This window comes from Conger conger, chromosome 5 (genome assembly GCF_963514075.1).
Source record: "Conger conger chromosome 5, fConCon1.1, whole genome shotgun sequence".
Lineage (NCBI taxonomy): Eukaryota > Metazoa > Chordata > Actinopteri > Anguilliformes > Congridae > Conger > Conger conger.
Genome location: NC_083764.1, coordinates 27,145,126 through 27,165,934, shown reverse-complemented (window position 1 = coordinate 27,165,934; position 20,809 = coordinate 27,145,126). Strand labels below are relative to the sequence as shown.

The 20,809-nt window shown below is 43.8% G+C and overlaps 1 protein-coding gene across 2 annotated transcripts in view; it reads right to left on the bottom strand.

Annotated features, from left to right (window-relative positions):
- The window catches only part of LOC133128652 (forkhead box protein N3-like), a 68,175-nt gene that overhangs the window by 10,817 nt on the left and 36,549 nt on the right, over positions 1 to 20,809 (bottom strand). For both annotated transcript variants that reach the window (XM_061242355.1, XM_061242356.1), the window contains exon 4: positions 9,361 to 9,428. In XM_061242355.1, coding sequence (XP_061098339.1) covers positions 9,361 to 9,428 — 68 coding nt within the window. The remainder of the gene's footprint in view (positions 1 to 9,360; positions 9,429 to 20,809) is intronic.

Genomic DNA, 20,809 nt, shown 5'->3' with positions numbered 1-20,809 from the left:
GGCTCGATGGCACATGCTGGGAGACCGGCTAGGAGGGAGTTGCAGTAATCCAGGCAGGAAATGACGAGCGCCTGGACTAGGAGCTGGGTGGCTTTCTCAGTCAGGAGATGACGGATACGGCGTATATTATACAGAAAGAACCTGCAGGTTCTGGCAGTGGAGGATACTTGTGGTGCCAGGGTGAGGCAGTTATCAAGAGTCACCCCAAGATTCTTTGCCGTACGGGAGGAGGAAACTACAAAGTCCTCAACAGTCAATGAGAGGTCGATTGACGGAGAGGACTTAGCAGGGATGTAGAGAAGCTCAGTTTTGGCAAGGTTGAGCTTCAGGTGATGGGAAGTCATCCACGCAGAGATATCAGCCAAGCAGGCAGAGATCCGTGTGGTGATTTGGGTGTCGGGGGGGAAGGAAATGAAGAGTTGGGTGTCATCAGCGTAGGAATGATAAGAAAAGCCGTGGGAAGAGATAACAGAACCAAGAGACATGGTGTATAGCGAGAAGAGGAGAGGCCCAAGAACCGAGCCCTGCGGGACTCCAGTTCGTAGGGGGTGAGGGTCGGAGACTGCGCCCCTCCAAGTCACCTGGTAGGAGCGACCAGAGAGGTAGGAGGAAAACCAAGCGAGTGCAGAACCTGTGACACCCATCCCAGACACTAATGAAGTAAAAATGTTCCTAATAAAGTGCTTGTGAGTGTATATACAGTATATGTATGCAGTATAAGTATACTGTATACTATATGAACACCCAGAATAAAAACATCACTGACATAACAGCACTGACAGCTCAGTAGCTGTGAACATGAGACAGTTTCAGAGGTGGCCTTTTGATAATACAAGCTTGGTTAAATACAAAACGAATACAGGGATGGCTGAGATATGAGGCTACACACCCACAGGTTTGTATCACCTCAACAGCGTGCCATCTCTGAAGCTGTGCCTCTCAAGCTACTTATCTAAGTGTCGAAAGTGTCACTGACTCAGATTGGAGGGGGTGGGATTTCCCACCAGCTCCGCAGAGTTCAGAATGTGCCACGGCACTCTGCAATTTCAATCAGCTCCATGAAGATGGCAGCCTTCCTCCCACTTCCACACACTCCGCAAGGCTCTGAGTCAGACAGTGCCCCCCCACCTCCTCTAGCATCATGTTCCAGTTCTTTTCATTGTGGGGGGTGAATATGTCTGTGCTATGGAAAGCAGGACCATCTCTATGGTATGCAAGGTTTGAAAGCAAAGCAGAAACTGCAGCATATATATCTCTCCGCCCTTCTCTTTCCCTCTCTCTCTCACACACACACAAACACAATACAACCAGTATTCTTGGAGCATGGTGTTGTTTTCTTTTCAGTTTTAAACAGCCATTTGCCTGTGGCCTCCTCCCTCATTAATTCTCCCATCACTCATCTCCTCCTTATCCAGGGCTCCCTCCTTTTCTTTGATCATGGCTCCTGCCCGACAGAGCTGACTCACAGAACCAACTCAGAGAGCGGTGTGGGTGAAAGAGAGGAGAAAGCCATGGATGCAGAAAATATAGCTGCCGAATGAGAATGTCTTTTCAACGTACAGCCGGTTGGACATCACTCCCCAGGACCAAACTATGAACAACTCACCTTTCAGACTTTTAACAGTTTAAAACCTCTGTGAAAAAAACAGTTCAAGCTATGTTTTGAAACAGCTGGCAGTTGGTTGACCAATTCTCACCAGCTCAAGCTGCATTTTGATACAGCTGGTAGCTGGTTGACCTGCTTATACCCAGCTAGACCAGCTTTATAAGCTGCTTACATACAATCTTTAATCGCTCCCTACTCCCCAGCAAGACCACTCCGGTCTGCCAGCTCTGGTCGCCTTGTGGTTCCCTCACTACCTGGCGGTCGAGCTGCACGTTCACGCCTGTTTTCCGTTCTGGTTCCTCAGAGGTGGAATGACTTGCCTACCACTGTCAGGACAGCAGAATCCCATATTTCGACGCAGACTATACCTTAGTCCTTCCCCCCTTCCAATATCCCTCTTGTCTAACCCAATAATAAAATAAAATAAAATTGCACTTACAATGACTGTTGTGCTTTTGTTTAGAAGAGCCCTTCATGTGTATTTCACTAATTGTGGATTTGATGCTTTAACTTGTGTGAAGAACCTATGCACACGTAAGTCACTTTGGATTAAAAGTGTCTGCCAAATGACTAAAATGTAAAAATTTTAAATAAGCAGCTTGGCTAAGCTTGTTGACAAGCTGATACCTAGCTAGACCAGCTTATGACCAGCTTGACAACATGATTACAGCAGGGACCATTTCCCTTTACCCGGTCATTTATATTATTTATGATCACAGGTTTTATTTGTCTTCACATAGGTGTGGAAAGATTTGTTTTCCGAAGTATTTTCCTGTTGTTTCAGACATTTATGCAACTGCAGTTGCCTGGAAAAACACAGCTTCCATCATCTAGCCCTACCTCCTATCCCCACTTTCAGAAGCAATCGCTTCATGGATGTCTCACAATAGAGTGGTACAGCTGTCCACTCAAAATATTGTCAGAACACATGATGGGGCTGGAACAGCGAGTAGTGGAAACAGAAACCGAAAAACAAGCTCAAACAGAAACTGGGCCATGCAACCAAGGATGCTAGATGAGGAATTGGGAGCATTTTATAGTACAGAACTCAGGCGGTGAGAATCTCACAGGTACAAATGCAGGAGTTAAAATGATGCCTTCCATCCAACACTTGCATGTCTTGTTGTTAGGTTACATTACATTACATTACATTATTGGCATTTGGCAGACGCTCTTATCCAGAGCGACGTACAACAAAGTGCATACCCATAACCAGGGCTAAGTGCGCTGAAAGACCCTAGAGGGATGTACAATTTCAATTGCTACCCGTACAACAAAGAGGTCTGGCAGGGGTGTAGGGTCTGATGATATTTTGTCGGTAAGCTGGGGAAGACCCCTTAACTGCTTGGAAGGCTAGCACCAATGTTTTGAATTTGATGCGAGCCATGACAGGCAGCCAGTGGAGGGGGGTGACGTGTGAGTATTTGGGAAGGTTGAATACCAGACGAACTGCTACATTCTGGATAAGTTGGAGGGGTCTGATGGTGGATGCTGGGAGGCCAGCCAAAAGGGAATTGCAGTAGTCCAGGCGGGATAGAACCATCGCTTGGACCAGGAGCTGGGTCGAGTAGGGGGTGAGAAAGGGGCGGATTCTCCGTATGTTGTATAGGAAGAACCTGCATGACCGGGTCACCGCCGCAATGTTCTCGGAAAGGGACAGTCTGCTGTCCATCACCACGCCGAGGTTCCTTGCACTGGGTGATGGCGTGAGTATGGTATCCCCGAGGGAAATGGAGAGATCCAGGTTAAGGCTATGTCCATAATGTGGTGCTGATAGGGATGTTTCAAGCAGTTCTATCTCACACACCCAGGCATAATCGCTTCAAAGCGACAAGAACATCTGCAGTACATCAGCCTCCATACTCCATTCTGATCACACATTTTCAATCAATACAGTCTGCCACCCGGCTTTGCTTTTCAACAATATGAATTACCCAGTTAAGTTGGGAAGCCCCTCCTCTAACTGACTGATTATCTGAGAGAACCAATTAAAATAAATCAGGCACTAAAAAAAGAGCCAAGATTAAACCATTGTGGGAAAATTGCCTCTGGTTCTCGCCTTCTTAATACGTTTGGTGGAATCTGATCTTTGTAAGCTGGGGAAATGGTGAATGCTCTGACATTCAAGAGAATAGTTTCATCACAATATAATGTGAAGAAAGACATTAGAGTTACTCCAATTTATATGCTACATTGATCTAATGTGATTCATTTGCTACTGATTGCCAAAAGTGTTCAGCATATAACCGTAAAATATGGAGACAAGTTTGCATATTACAGAAACGATATGTATAGCAAAATTTATATTGAGAGATCTGACATTTCACTTGCATATTAGGTGCAAATGCTGTAAATGTATTAGTTGTTGTAGCCATGAAGCAACTTTCTTTTCATACCTTTTATAAGAGACATGAAAATGTGGTCATGTGGATTATTCCCATAGACCTCTATGAACTGAAAATTCTTAATTTGTTTCCATGATGAATCGTCAGGATTAAAGAGCAATACCATTTTTCCAAAGGTCAAGAAAGAAAGAGAAAGAAAGACATACATAATTTCCAGGTCCTCTATAGGAAACAGGGTCAAATATGAGATAATATTAGGGATTCTACAACAGGCCATTCCATCCTCGCATTGTGATTGACTGGGTAACATTCAAAGGAGTGACATTATCAACTCCTAATTTAGCAAAACCAAACCGCTATGCTTATGTTTGGTTGATTCATTCCAGTATCAGAGATATGTAACCTAGCAACACTTCAGAAGAGCTCTGTTCTGTCCTGAAAATGGCATAAGCTTGAACCTGAGTTACTGTATAATTTTTCAAGTTTTCTTTCTTTATTTATTTATTTATTTATTTATAAACATGTTGGCAAAACTGTTGTATAATTGCAATAATACAGTACACTCAAAGTTGTAACTTACTATGAGATAATGTCACTGCTGTGTTGATCTATGGCTGCGCAACACAGCAGCGACATTATCGCTTGGTAAGTCACCCCTTCTCGTGTATTATTGCATAATAAATCTCTGAGGCTCAACTTAACACCAGAAACAAAATAATGCAAGCTTGTCTGGAGTGGAATTGTGTCCATTATCACACTACAGGACAGTATGTAGATCAAGTGATGGAGTTCAAGCCTACCTCCACCTACCTTTTTTTTTAACCTGCACTTAAAACGCCAGCACTCAGTAATGAATGTCACCCCCTAATTAACCCATGGCAACCCCTCTTATGGCCACACACCATGTGCAATTTCATTTCACTTGATTTCACCTGAGAGAAAGAAACCCCCCTCCCCTGGGCCTACAGTGCAGAAGTCACAGGACAAAACACGCAGATTCCTAAGAAAATACGGAGATTCATAAGAAACTTTGAGATTCCTAAGAAACTTTCTCATCACAGAGACGTCAAAAGTCACTCCTGATTTACAAAACCCATCACATCCACAAGCCCCAGAGGGTGTGGAACAGTGGTCTTCATTCCTGGACCTGGAGAGCCACAGGGTGTGCTAGTTTTTGTTTTTGCCTTAATAAAACTAACCGATTAGTCCTGCTGGAGCTGGTGTTGTATCGCTGCGCTTCTTATTTTCTAATTTTGTCATCCCTCTGTTTTTCAAGGGACCAAGATCTCAAGCCCCTTACAAAGATTTGGGGAGATCTATAGTAGCCTCACTTTTCAGTGCCTGTTAAAGTTCTGTTAAGCTGAAAAGGGTGACAGACAGTCACAGACAGTTCCGGTTTAGCACTGTAACCAGTAGCAACCTTCTTATGTCAAACATCTGAAGCTACTTGAGAAAATGAGGTAGCTTTGTCAAACAGTTTTATTGTTGCTTCTTGCTGGGTTTGTTCTCATTGGATTAATCTACAGGGTTCAAGTTTTTATCTATGTAGTCACTTCTATGCATTTGGAACTGTACTTCCCTCTAGGGTTTTCAGCACATTTTTCCCTGGTTATGGTTATGCACTTTGTTGTACATCGCTCTGGATAAGAGTGTCTGCCAAACGCCTATAATGTAATGTGATGGAATGGAAAAGTAAGAGGCAATGTTCCCCCTGGAACAAATACAAGCCCACACCCTAGGGTGCTGGCTGTAGTAGGTATCCCTCACACATAACTTATTGTGTATTAAAGATCTCCTAGCACTTCATGAATTCCAAAACTGCATTTATACAACTGGGCGCCTAATCATGGCCCCTACGTCTGGTTGGCTGCATACACCCTCACATTCCCCATCCTCTCGCATTGCCCAGATTGTCAGTGTAAAACAGAACTGTATTCTCAGTACACCTCCTGAGAATGGTTAAATAAAGGTTCAATAAGAACAGTTCCTACGAAGACATCTTCATTCCATTACCATGTGAATGGTTTCTGTCAGAGCCTATAACATGGACATTGAAAACATTTATGTCCTGGCAAATGAAAACACACAGCAAAAGGATGTAGCATTCACACATCACAGTTACATGTGGGATGTCAATAGGTCCTGAGGATATAATTAGCATTTTCTTACTTCACAGTGCATAAACAGCAGCAGTTGATGTAACAGTATCGCAGTGAATAAATAAAGGCTTATTAGTTGAAATAACAGCTTCACTTGAATTAATAGCATATCAACAGTCTCTAAGCAAATCATAAACAGATTCACTGCATGCCATAGTCAAAGAGAATTAACAGCTCAATGACTGTTATCACAGTCTAATAAATTAACAGCTTGTAGACTGATATCACAGTTTAAGTGAATAAACAGCTCAATAACTAACATTAGTCTTAGTGAATTAACAGTTCATTGATTACTATCACAGTCAAAGCGAATAAAGAGCTCATTGGCTAATATCAGTCTTAGCAAATGAACAGATCACTGACTGACATCACAGTCCCATTAAATAAGCTCACTGATCAATATAAGCCTGAATGAATTAACAGCTCACAGACTGATATCACAGCATCTTTGTGATAACTGCCAGCCAATTTGCTTGTCTCTTCTCCTTATCCAAATCTAATGGGAATTCTTGTCACCTCAAGAAGCACTAGGAGGGGAGTTACACTCAAGCCTCTAAAGTCAACACCCAGGACTGCCTCCTCAGTGTACAACCTGCAAAAGGAACAAGTGTTCTTTAGTCATGCAATCATCCACTTAAAGTGAGTGGAAACACTGTCTGGAGAGGGAAATGGTACATTCTCAATTAGCTGTCTCTCAATCCCCGTTCCGTCTCTGCACAGTTTATACTGAGGGGGTCACTGGAGTCAAAACTAGTCCCCAGTAAGGGGATTAGTCTGTTGCTGGGTCATTATTCCTTATTGCACATGTATTCTATTGGCCCCTATATCTTAAAACTTGCACTCACACACAGACAGGTATACATGCATGTGCACACATAGACACACACACTGCATACACACACATACAGTGTGCACATGCACAACCCTCCCCCCCCCCCCTAGGGTGGCTCTTGTCATTTTCATTCCTATTATTTCTGGTTCAATACCACATTCCTGTTCCAAAAATTCTGTTACCAAAGAAACAAGAATCCAATCATTTCAGCAGTACGCATCTTTAAGACAATCCTTCTGCATTACAATACTTTTTTGACATAGACCCTACGTCTATGTCAAAAAAGCTGGGACTAAGTTAATGGTGACTGTAGATGGGACTTCTAAAGTATCAAGTATTGATACAGAAAAATAGTTCACTGTAGCGTTTCAGGATCAGCAATATATGCACAAACAGCAGTGGGCCACCCACAATGTGAACCTGCAACCACAAGGTTAAAAATCCAATTCCTCAGAGATGGCATCATTCTGACATCGTGTTATTGCAGGTAGAATCCAGAGGATTAACCTTGTGATGGAAGAGCTTCATAAACTCCCCAATGGGAGAAGTTTCTATGTGTTACCAGTGACTCACAGTTTTGATAGGTTTCTGCCATGTTCAGCAGTCTTTTGATTGGTTCATAAAAGTCAATGATTGATAGCATTGGATCACAAGATGATACCAGGTAAGACTTGCTGTACTGTTAGTGTTATAAGAAGGGAATTCTCCAAAATACAAACTTTGAGGGACTGGTGGCAGTTTCTGTCAATGTATTTACCACCCTTGTTGCAAGAGTCATCCATCCTTAAGCCCTGTCTATCTGTACTTAAACCTTGGTGTATGCTGCTACCACTTAGCTGAAGGAGGTGGGTATTAGAGGTTTGCTGCATTTAGTTCCTTGCTAAAATCCTCATGAGGCACATCTTTGTATATTTATAAAAAAAACTGTTTAAAGAGTATTTAATGCACAGGGCATTTACTATATGAGGCTCATATGCAGCATGCTTATATAATGCATTTATACTGTCCAATTATAATGTATTAATACAGAGTTTGTCCTCTTTCCTTTGGGATAGTAATATTATAAGTATAGCTGTGTAAAGGTTAGCTGTATAGTGTAATTTAATTTTGCTTACAATAATACAGTAATTGATGGTCTGCTTGACTAGCTTCATACATATTGATTATAAATTGGCCTTCTGACTTCCGTGCCTTCTGTGCCTGATACCACACCGCTATATTCTGGAGTTAACCCTGATGTTCTCCATGTCTGTACGTACGTAACTCTGGATAAGACTGTTTGCTAAGTGATTGCCATGTAATCCTATGTAAAGTTTATACAGTGCATCCATATAACATGCTCATTGTATGTAGTGTGGTTTACAGCTAGGTTAAATTCCACAATTTACATAGCTTGTTTAATAGTGCATTTATGCTGTGTGTTCATAAAGCACATCTACAGTATATAGTGTGTTCATAAAACATACTTATATAAGTTGTTTATTCACTGTGTTTATACTGTCTGTTTAAATAAACAGTGTGTTTATATAGTTTGTTTTATACAGTGCATTTACAGGGTTGACATACGGTTATCTAACGAGTCCTGACCCTTCCGCTTTTCTTATCGCTGCCTTTTCCTTACAGAGGAAAGCTCCAAAACTGAAAAGCACTTCTTTTTTGTAAGCATTTGGAGAGTTTCAGTGCAAACGTGAAACTCCAAATCTTCGTAATCGTAATGTTACTCTTCTGTTTCCATCTATCCATCCATCCATCATCTAATCCGCTCACTCTCCTTCAGAACTGGGTCAAATGCATACAGAAATGGTTTTAGATTCAAATACTTTTCCATGGTTTACTGAGCTTGCCTGGCATATTAAAACCTCTGAAATAGGCTGTGTTCAAAACCACATACTAGCATACCACAATTTCTGGCTGATTTTCATTGAAATGTAGTACGAGAAGTATTTGAATCCAAACAATTATGCATTTGACCCAGGTCAGCTCTCCTTCAATCTCCAGCAACTGCCACGCTAGACCAACAGTTGTCAGCATGGTTACCTCTGACAACCCTGAACAATGGCAGAATCACTGTGAGACTCCCTAGACAGATCATGTACAAACGGAGAGAAGAGGACACAAATTCCCTGTGGATTACAGCCTGTGAGACACCTTGGATGGAATGCTGCCAGACTACAAATCCTCCAGAAGCAACACTGGGTTGGGAAATACCCGGCTGTATATAAAAAAGTGACATTTGAAAGAGCTACCAGCTTTCAAAACATACATAGCTTGAGCTGGGCTAAACCATGTCAAGCTGTGAGCTGGTGTGAAGTGGTCAACCAGCAATCAGCAGTTTCAAACCTGACAGCTTGAGTTGTTTTTTTCAGGGTGTACCCACAATCAGGGAGGACAGACAAAACGATGCCACGACACTGGTACCTTGCAGGAGGACTCCACCATTTCTCCTGAAGAAGGGACTGACGGGCCATAGTGGAGGATTGGATATGCTGGAGAGAAAGAGAGAAAGCAAGAAGAAGACTTTGACTTTGATGTCCCTTTATTACAATCCTTGTCAATACATTACTTAGCATACAAATTGAAAATTAAAATAACAAAACAACCCGGTATCAAACAAGAATCACAAACTTCAAAATTAAAAGAAAGAAATGTGAAGTGTTCCACGGGTCTGTTCATGGATATTGTAGCTTCTGTTCTCCATGGATGATCCTCCAGGACATTTATACAAAACCCTCCACCTATAACCTGTGAAGGAGTGCTCCAAAACAGCCTGCCACTGGTTTTCCTTTGTATCAATTAAAAAAGGCATGTTATGAGCCTTTGTGCAGACGACATACAGTACTTTTTTATTCACACTCTGGAAATCCCCCATCTCAGAGGAATCAAAGGTCAACAGTTTCCTCTGACCTGACAGAGAGGTGAGAGGAGAGGAAGAAAGAGAGGGAGAGCTGGAGAGAGGCAGAGGGGAAGAGGAGGAGATGAAGAGAGGGGAGAGGAAGAGAGAGGGAGTGGTGGAGAGAGTGAGAGAGTCAGGGGGAAGAAGAAGATAGATGTTTAGAGTCAGAGAGAGATAGAGAGAGTGAGAGGGAGAGAAGGAGAGAGGAAGAGAGAGGGGGGGGAGAACGAGCTGGCAAATGATTTAATAAACCCATCCAGACCTGAGAAAAGATGTGCAACCTGGAATGTAAGCACACAAGGACATTTGCTGAAGTAGTCAAGAGTGACTGCTGATTACAGCAACTGCATTACAGTCTGTTCCAGCTTCTGGCATCAATCATCTCCATTACAGCACACCTGAGAGTTACAGTCACGGCAATGCAGTCAGTCAAGGACATTCTCCTGAGAGAGTCACTCAGTCAATGGGCCCTGATTATTTTCAGCTGCTCACAGCACTAAAAATGTACCACATTAACAATCGTTTTACCATGCACAAGGCTAGGATTCCGCTCCCGTCTGTGCCTCATAACAGATCAATTGTGCATCTCTGTCTCACATGCAATTATACAACTTCTGTCATTATACAACTTCCACTATACTGGATATCATTTCTGCCCCATTCGGTCTCCCTATGGTGGACATTAATTTTATATATTTTACTATGCTGAAACCTAAGCAACAAGGGACATTCAATTAAGATATATATGTTTTTTTAAATGTTTGTGTCAAATTTTTATTTTAAAAAATTAAAATACTTTTTTTCCCAGGCCTCATGAGGATATTGCTTCGGAGACATAAGCAGTCTGTGGAATTTCCATTTATAAGAGCAAAAAACAAATGCATTGCCATGCACAAAATTACAGTATACCTGTATAAAATCAATAAATAATATAATATAATTATAAGATAATATTAATAAGAAATAAAAAAATAAATAAAATAATAATAAGCCATGAGTCCCCCCCCCCACACACACACACACACACACTCTGAAGAACATTCCCCAAAGCAGCCTTTGAAAATACGTAGTTAATGTACAAAGACGTTAATTTCATGCCTTTGTTATTTTTGGCCCTCTTGAAAGTACAAAAAGTACAGATGGAAAGTAGACTGCATAGCTGGCCTGTGAGTTTGAATTTCCACCACACTGAAGTACAAGGAGCTTTGTCCAGCACAAACACAAATATATATCTACCAGTGGAGGCTCCTCCATAGAGGTGGAGGAGGCCTGGCCTCCCCAATAATTTGAGAGAAGAGAGAGATTTAAAAAAAACAATAAATATATTTATTTTATTTATTTATTTTAACAAAAAACATATTTTTTATTTTTTATATTCATATTATTTTAGTTTTGTTCATAAATCTAAATTTTCCCATGGCTAAAACCCAATATTGCAATTGTAAAGCAACAGGCCAGATTTCCCTATCAGTTTGTATTAAGGGAGGCCAGGCCTCCCCTAGGAAATTAGCTTTTCATAGAAGTCAATGTAATGCATTTTTTTTCATGCCAATATGTGATTGGCCAGATCACTGAAAATGGGTGGGCAACGGAGGCCTGGCCTCACCATGCATTGTGTCCAGGGCTGAAAGATTGACATTTTGTTCGTCCAATCACATGCTACTGGTTCATTTGGAATCAACTATCCTTTCCTTTCCTATTCAACACAGAAGCCATTTTGAGAATTCGCGAGTCACTTCAGTCAAACAAACACTCGCCATAGTGGCTACGAGTGTCCTATCAACTTGTGCTTTTCAGGAAATTTAGAGAACACCCCTGGCTATCATCCCTGGAGTTTATAGCTCATTTGGCCAAACACTTTTGCTTAAAACTACCTCGGAAGTCGGCGAGATTCTAGCGCAATTTGAGCTCTTGGGCTGGAGATATGCAGATTCCAGATACTAGGGAGTGAGAATGACATTCAATAGGTCATGTTAGACACCATTTGGGATTTATTGAACAGTTTTATTTTTAATGTAGTCCATTTCGTTTTATTACAAGTCAATTTAATAATCTTCCATATCAAATTACCGAATTGTTGCTCTGTGAGGAAATTCACTCTAAATACGAATAGAGTGCTGCCCTCTAGTGGATAAGGTTAACGTTAGATAAAGCCAACTGGAACCATATTTTTACATATTTTATATTAAATATATTGAATAAAACTACATATGATAAAGAAAGTGTTATCTTATCTTTTTTATATGCTAAACTTGATTAAATTGGTGATTACCTGTTGAAGCTGTAGAAGAATGAAAAATGTAAGCTAAACAAAATTGTTTTTAACTACATGATTAAAATTCCTGCCTTTTACACATGTTCACTTGGCATTTATATTACATCCAAATGTCATTTCTCAGCTTAATTATCAGGCAGGCTCATAGACTTACAGCAATGTCATTTCTTCAGGAAGGCACAAGGCTAAGCTCTGCACAATGAATTTCATCAGCCAGAACTTTCTGACTGTAGCTTACACTCCAAATAGTATGCCTTTGGCCAGCACAAAGACAGATAAGAGAACAGGGAACATTCCATCGCGAGTGAAGTGAGCAAGCGGAAAAAAATGGCCTCCTCAATTCTGGAAGTCACCAGCCTCCACTGATATCTACATATATATACACACACACACATGCACGCACACCTTTCTCATGCCCAAACATACCACACACAGAGACACTCATGAAGCCTTGACTGTCATAATGACTGTTCATTTCTTTATTATTGCTTTATTTTTTAGAGAGGCTCCATGATTAACTGTAACTGTAGTTAACTGGAGCAAGTAAGAATGCTCATATTGGAAGAGAACAGGTGAGGGAAAACGTAACTGCAGGCATTTTCCCTGGCAAAGAAAAAAACCTTTTTTAGATGTAATTTGTTTTTGTATTTGTTTATAATTTTCCAAGGTAGAAAAGTCTGACATTAAAGATGAGCCAAAGGCCACTCCTTTTTACATTTTAAACCTTTTTTTCCCCCATTATTTCAGTTCAAAGAGCCACATTCAAAATGAATCTCCCGAAGCTTCCAAACCTCATGTTCTTACCTGTGATATGCTATGGATTCTTAAAAAATAATACTGAAAGCAGGTAAAAAAAAAAGAAAAGAAAAAAGAAATAAGCTCCAAGCCATCTGCCGTTGCCAAGGCACGTTACTTGTTGTCAGGGTGATAATATTTTTTGCTGTGCAAATGGCCTGTCCCCTTTTGCCAGGCAACAGAGTTGCCCTGTGATGTAACTGCCAATGCCTTGGTTGGCTGTGTTGCTATGGAGGCGTTCCTCTATTGGCATAGCAACCATCAAGCCAAAAGGGGATGTGCAGCAGCTTCCTGACACCAGCTGTTTGTCCTGATCCAACCCGCTCCACCCTACCCAGATGGTCCAGATGCGATTGGGTCATGACCCGGCACGTGGCCATTACTAATGATCTCTCTGGCCTCAAGAGCCATAGCCTGCATGATTCAGAGAATGAAGTATATACAATATTGAACTGCAGTATGATGTCATCCATTCAGTAGAGCAAATGGATGAATCAGTTTCACTGCCTTCCTCCAATCCATTGTCTCTCTATCATTCTCTCTCCTTCTCTCCCTCTAGCATCTTTGAGCTTGTGAAAAGCACTCTATATGGAAAAATTGTTATTACACATAGCCCCGGGGACCAAGTACCTATAACCGCAAGGCCATAATCATAAAAACTGACCGACTTGACCCATACATTATAAAGAGGTGCAGACAGTGCATAGCTATATGAAATAATTGTTTCATTTACATATTTCTTCACATGGGGAAAAAAATCCCTTGTATTCATTACATTACATTACATTATTGGCATTTCGCAGACGCTCTTATCCAGAGCGACGTACAACAAAGTGCATACCCATAACCAGGGATAAGTTCGCTGAAAAGACCCTAGAGGGAAGTACAATTTCAACTGCTACCTGTACAACAAAGATAAGGACGAGGGCCTTTTTTTTTTTTTTTTTTTTTTTGAGAACAAAGAAAGAAACAAACAGAGCAAAAGTGACCAAAGTTAACTATCCAAACACTGCTTACCTAGCCAACTAAAAATACCGATACACAAAGCAAGTCCCTGATCACTCCCTACTCCCCAGCTAGACCACTCCGGTCTGCCAGCTCTGGTCGCCTTACGGTTCCCTCTCTACGTGCACCTGGCGGTCGAGCTGCACGTTCACGCCTTTTTTCCAACAGCAGAATCCCTCCCCCTATTTCGACGCAGACTCAAACCCCACCTTTTCAAACTCTACCTTAGTCCTCCCTCCTGATTTCCCCTTCCCCTCCTTTCTGATATCCCTATCCTTGTGATCCTCTGATGACAACTATGTTTAGAACAGCATTTCATGTGTATTTTGCTAGTTTCTGGATGTGATGCTCTGACTTATGGTAGAACCTATGCACTTGTAAGTCGCTTTGGATTAAAAGCGTCTGCCAAATGACTAAAATGTAAATGTAAATGTAAGTCACAGAGACAACAATTAAGGTTCACAGGGAGGTAGGGAGGGATGGGGAGAGGTGCTGCTTGAAGAGGTGCGTCTTCAGCTTGCGCTTGAAGGTGGGGAGAGATTCTACAGTTCTGACCTCAACGGGGAGTTCGTTCCACCACCGTGGAGCCAGAACAGACAGTAGACGTGAGCGTGATGTGGAGGTTCAGAGAGGGGGAGGTGCCAAGCGGCCTGTGGAGGCTGAACGAAGAGGTCTGGCAGGGGTGTAGGGTCTGATGATTTTTTGTAGATAAGCTGGGGAAGACCCTTTAACTGCTTGGAAGGCTAGCACCAATGTTTTGAATTTGATGCGAGCCATGACAGGCAGTGGAGGGAAGTAAGCAGGGGGGTGACGTGTGAGTATTTGGGAAGGTTGAAGACCAGACGAGCTGCTGCATTCTGGATGAGTTGGAGGGGTCTGATGGCAGACGCTGGGAGGCCAGCCAAGAGGGAATTGCAGTAGTCCAGGCGGGACAGAACCATCGCTTGGACCAGGAGCTGGGTCGAGTAGGGGGTGAGAAAGGGGCGGAATCTCCGTATGTTGTATAGGAAGAAGTTGTATAGGGTCACCGCCACAATGTTCTCGGAAAGGGACAGTCTGCTGTCCATCACCACGCCGAGGTTCCTTGCACTGGGTGACGGCGTGAGTGTGGTATCCCCGAGGGAAATGGAGAGATCCAGATGGGGAGAGGTTTTATCAGGGATGAATATCATTTCAGTCTTGCCTGGGTTGAGCTTTAGATGGTGGTTGTCCATCCAGCTCTGGATGTCCCTCAGGCAAGCAGAGATACGGGCTGAAACCTGCGTATCAGACGGCGGGAACGAGACGAAGAGTTGGGTATCGTCCGTGTAGCAGTGGTAGGATAGCCCATGTGCAGTGATCACAGGGCCAAGGAAGCGAGTGTAAAGAGAAAAAATAAGCGGGCCTAGGACTGAGCCCTGGGGAACTCCTGTGGCGAGGGGCCGAGGTGTCGATACCGAACCAGCCCAGGCAACCTGGAAGGAGCGATCAGAGAGGTAGGACTCAATCCAGTCCAGGGCTGTGCCACAGATGCCCGTTGCTGACAGGGCAGACAGGAGGATGGAGTGATCCACAGTGTCGAAGGCAGCAGAGAGATCTAGAAGAATGAGGACAGAGGAGAGGGAGGCTGCTCGTGACTCACTGACAGAGAGGAGCGCAGTCTCTGTCGAGTGGCCCGATCTGAAGCCAGACTGATGGGGGTCTAGCAGGTTGTTGTTAGAAAAGAAAGAAGAAAGTTGAGTAGAAGCAACTGCTTCCCATGCAGTTGCTAAATTGTTTCACATGGATGATGGTAGATTTTCCATGTTCTGAATGACAAAACATAGACAATACATAGACATGTACAGTGGCTTCAGAAACTATCGAGATCCTATCACTTTTTGTAAACTTTATAGTGTTGTAGATTTAATTACAGCTTTTTACAATCACTTGTATATGCGATACCACTTGTATACACGATCTCGTTCTTTCGTTCACTACCCAAAGCTCGTGACCATAGGTGAGGGTTGGGACGTAGATCGACCAGTAAATTGAGCCCGCATTACTGCTGACGCTGCACCGATCCGCCTGTCAATCTCACTCTCCCTTCTACCCTCACTCGTGAACAAGACCCCAAGATACTTGAACTCCTTCACTTGGGGCAAAGACTCGTTCCTAACTCGGAGGGAGCAATCCACTGTTTTCCGGCAGAGAACCATGGCCTCGGACTTGGAGGTGCTGACTCTCGGCTGCAAACCGCTCCAGTGCGTGCTGAAGGTCACGGTCCGATGAAGCCAGCAGAACCACATCATCCGCAAAAAGCAGAGATGCGATCACCAAACCGGACACTCTCCTTACCTCGGCTGCGCCTTGAGATCCTGTCCATGAATACCACAAACAGGACCGGTGACAAGGGGCAACCTTGGCGGAGTCCAACACCCACAGGAAACGTGCTTGACTTTGTGCAGAGAATGCGGACACAGCTCTCACTTTGGTTATACAGGGACCGGATGGCTCGTAACAACGGCCCCGGTACCCCATACTCCCGCAGTACATACTTCTCCAAGTCCACAAAGCACATGTGGACTGGATGGGCAAACTCCCATGACCCCGCCAGCAACCCTGCCAAGGTAAAGAGCTGGTCCACTGTTCCACGACCAGGACGGAAGCCACATTGCTCCTCCTGAATCCGAGGTTCAACCGTTGGTCGGAGCCTCCTTTCCAGGACCCAAGAGTAAGCTTTCCCAGGGAGGCTGAGGAGTGTGATACCCCGATAATTGGAGCACACCATCCGGTCCCCCTTCTTGAAAATGGGGACCACCACCCTGGTCTGCCACTCTGCAGGTACTGTCCCCGACCTCCACGCGACACTGAAGAGGCGTGTCAGCCAAGACAGCCCAACAATGTCCAGAGCCTTCAGCATCTCAGGGCGAATCTCATCTACACCCGGCGACTTGCCACTGAGGAGCTTTTTGACTACCTCAGCAACTTCCGCCAGGGATATAGGTGCAGATTCCCCCGAGTCTTCTGGCTCTGCCTCTTCCACAGAGGACGTGTTGTTCCGGTTCAGGAGCTCCTCGAAGTGCTCTTTCCACCGCCCAACAATATCCCCAGTCCGGGTCAGCAGTTCTCCCCCCCTGCTGAAAACAGCCTGAGACAAGCCCTGCTTTCCCTTTCTGAGTCGTCGGATGGTTTGCCAGAACTTCCTCGAGGCCAACCGAAAGTCCTTCTCCATAGCCTCCCCGAACTCCTCCCATACCCCGGTTTTTGCTTCAGCGACTGCCGAAGCCACAGTCCTTCTGGCCACCCGGTACCTGTCTGCTGCTTCAGGGGACCCCCGGGCCAGCCAAGCCTGAAAGGCCTCCTTCTTCAGCTTGACGGCCTCCCTCACCGCTGGTGTCCACCAGCGGGTTCTTGGGTTGCTGCCCCGACAGGCACCGATGACCTTCTGGCCACAGCTCCTGCTTGCCGCCTCTGCAATGGAGGCTTTGAACATGGCCCACTCGGACTCCATGTCCCCAGCTTCCCCCGGGATGCGTGAGAAGTTCCTCCGGAGGTGGAACAGGGGCCTCTGCCAGACGTCACCCTCACTACACGTTTGGGTTTGTCCAGCAGAACTATGGAGTCTCCGGGTGGCACCCTTTCCAGGATGTCAGAGCTTTCCCCCCAGCGAAACGTAGTCGCAGAGAGGCGACCCTCTCGTTCCCCGGGTGGAACTCCAACACAGTGGCGCTCAGCTGGTGGCTTGTGAGTATCCCCACACCCGCCCAGCGCCTCTCACCTTGAGCAACTCCAGAAAAGAACAGAGTCCAGCCCCTCTCCAGGAGTTTGATTCCGGAACCAGTACTGTGCGTGGAGGTGAGCCCAACTATATCTAGTTGGTACCGCTCCGCCTCCCGCACTAGCTCCGGTTCCTTCCCCACCAGAGAGGTGACGTTCCACGTCCCCAGAACCAGTCTGCGACGCCGAGGATCAGCATGCCCGGATCCCCGCCTTTGCCTACTGCCCGTTGGGCAAAGCACCCGACTCTGATGCCAACCCCTGCAGGTGGTGAGCCCACAGGGCGGCGACCCCACGTGACCAGTTCGGGCTGTGCCCGGCCGGGCCCCATGGGATAAGGCCCGGCCACCAGTCGCTCGCCGACGAGCTCGCCTCCCAGGTCTGGCTCCAGCAGGGGGCCCCGGTTTCCCTTTTCTGGGCGAGGTAACTGGGTCATTGTGGGGCAGTCTTTGAATTGCTCTTAGTCTAGCCCCTCTCCTGGGATCAATTTGCCTTGGGAGACCCTACTGGGGGCTAACAGTGCCCCCGACAACCTAGCTCCCGGGATCACCGGGACACACAAACCCCTCCACCACGTTAAGGTGGCGATTCCTCGGAGGGGGAATAAAATCTGTTGTGTGAAAAATCTAAACAAAATGGCAAAACAAATCCATTACTTTTGTACTTTCAGTCGATTCGATCAACACTCTCAGAAGAAAGGGTTCCAAAAGAGTCTCCACAGAGGCAGAGGAGCCTTTTGGAACCCTTTCTCCACAGAGGAACCCTATCTAGTGCATGGAGTTCTTTATTAGTTAAAATGGTTAAAGCTGGGAGCTTTCCTCCATTTCATACTCAGCAGAAAGGGTTCCAGGAAGAACTGAAAAGGGTTCCCCTGTGGATACCAGCCAAATAACACTTCTACTGACAGTGTAGTAGATCAAGCCACATGTACTCATCAAAATATCACAAATGTTTTTTCTCACAATGCGAAAAGGAAAAAAAAACCCTGGAGTGATACATTCAACCTTGGCAATCATCGACTGTCACTGCCAGACAACCAGCATTCACTGTATCAACATCTGGTCATGTGGCCAGTGATTAACCTCCATGAAGCAAAAAATTCCTATATTTGACAAAAATGGGGGTAAAGATTGCATTCTCACATATTGGTGGGCTGCAAACCATTCAGTGACCTGATGGAATGCTACACTGTCTCATAGGATTACAAAAGCCTCTTTTCCACTTCAGGGCCGAAGGGTTACCATGGCCACATTGAGCCGTTCTGTGCCAACCCTTTCCACTTTGCCCCCCAAGAGGCCAATATTAACCTTTTTACCAGTCGAATAAAAGTGTTCATATAAACTAATTACTGCACACACATGGTTGAGGAAGGGGCTTGTACCATTCAGGAATTTGAGACAGAACAAATTTAAGTGAAAGCAAACTCAATTTCTAAGTCAAGGACCAAACCAGAACTACTTGTGCACAAACTTGATGTCAAACTGTGTACAAAATTATTCACATATACCCACTGAGCACTTTATTAAGAATACCTGTAAACTCGTATCAATAAATACTTATTAATGTGATAATCTAATCAGCCAATTGTGTGGCAATGCATAAAATCACAGATATGGGTCAGGAACTTCAGTCAATGTTTACATCAACCATCAGAATGGGGGAAAAATGTGATCTCAGTGACTGTGGAATGATCGTTGGTGTCAAATAGAGTGATTTGTGTATCTCAGAAACTGCCAATCTCCTGGGATCTTTGCAGAGAATAGTGCAAAAAACATCCAGTGAACAGCAGTTCTGTGGGCAGAAATGCATTGTTAATGAGAGAGGTCAGAGGAGAAAGCTGGACTGGTCAAAGCTGACAGGAAGGCAACTGTAACGCGAATAACCACACATTACACAGTGGTATGCAGAACACACAATGCGTCAAACCTCAAAGTGGATAGGCTACAGCAGCAGAAGACTTAATAAGTGTAAATAAAAGTCTAATAAATACAGGCTTATCGATAGTACTGAAGGTACTGAAATGACTTAGCGATGCATGCACCAAGAAGCAGTTCAAGATGACATTCGCTTGGGTATATTCCAGACAAAAATATAGTTCTCAAAAATGGCTGAAATGATTACTAAATAAATTTCAATGTTACTCAGAAAACATAGCTTCATAACCAGGTGGGATATTTGGTTCCATAAATATGTCTGTATTGAAGAATTTGCATAACTATATTTCTACCAGACTGGACGTGCAATATATTTCAGCAAAAAAAAAAAAACAATGGGCCTCATTTATCAAGCGTGAGCCAAACGAAAATTCACTGTAAATCCATCGGAAATGCATTTCCACAAATAATGCGGGATTTATCAAAGTTTTCAGACGTCAGTTTTTTTGTGGAGCCAAACAAACTTCACGAATGGTTTCAGCGGTATTGTGCGCTGAAATGAAAGAGCACAGTTGTAGAGCGTGTTTTTTTATTTTATTATTCCATGAATGAATATTTTATTAATATATATTATATTTATTTTATTTAGAGTGGCTAAATTATTTTTATATGCCAATTGGATATTATAAGTGTTCATATCATAAAAAAACGTAATTGGATTCAACATTAAAATGGATGATGTTTCATTCTGGTAATCCTGATTAATTAATGCTAAAGTGGAGTTGAATATAAATTCCATAACACATGTATGGGGCATGGCATAGCCTACTACACTTATGAAACAATGAACTATAACAAGTTCAAGTTGAAGTTACATCTGCAAACGTCATGGTAGGCTATAGAAGTGGCATGAAATGTGGCTGATTTCTTTCCAAGTTTAGTTTTTTGCCTCCAGTCGGCTGGTGCTAATTGGTTCATTCTAATATGACGTGAATGCAGCATTAGGCTTTGTTGCTTTGGCTTTACAGCTTCATTAGAAGATTTGAAGCATGGCCACATAATCACTTTGTTTGAGGCTTGTGACACCTCCTTCTGGCTCTCTGCAAGGACAGGGAATAGCTATAGGCTATTGCTGTCACCCACTGGTGGGATTCCAGATAACGACGTCTCCTATGATTTTCCAATGCGTTCCTCCAGCCCAATGTATAGGCTACTGTGAAGCCTGGAAGTAAATAGGAAATAGTAAACTAATCACGTTTAGCAAACTAGCTAGTTCAGTAATATAAA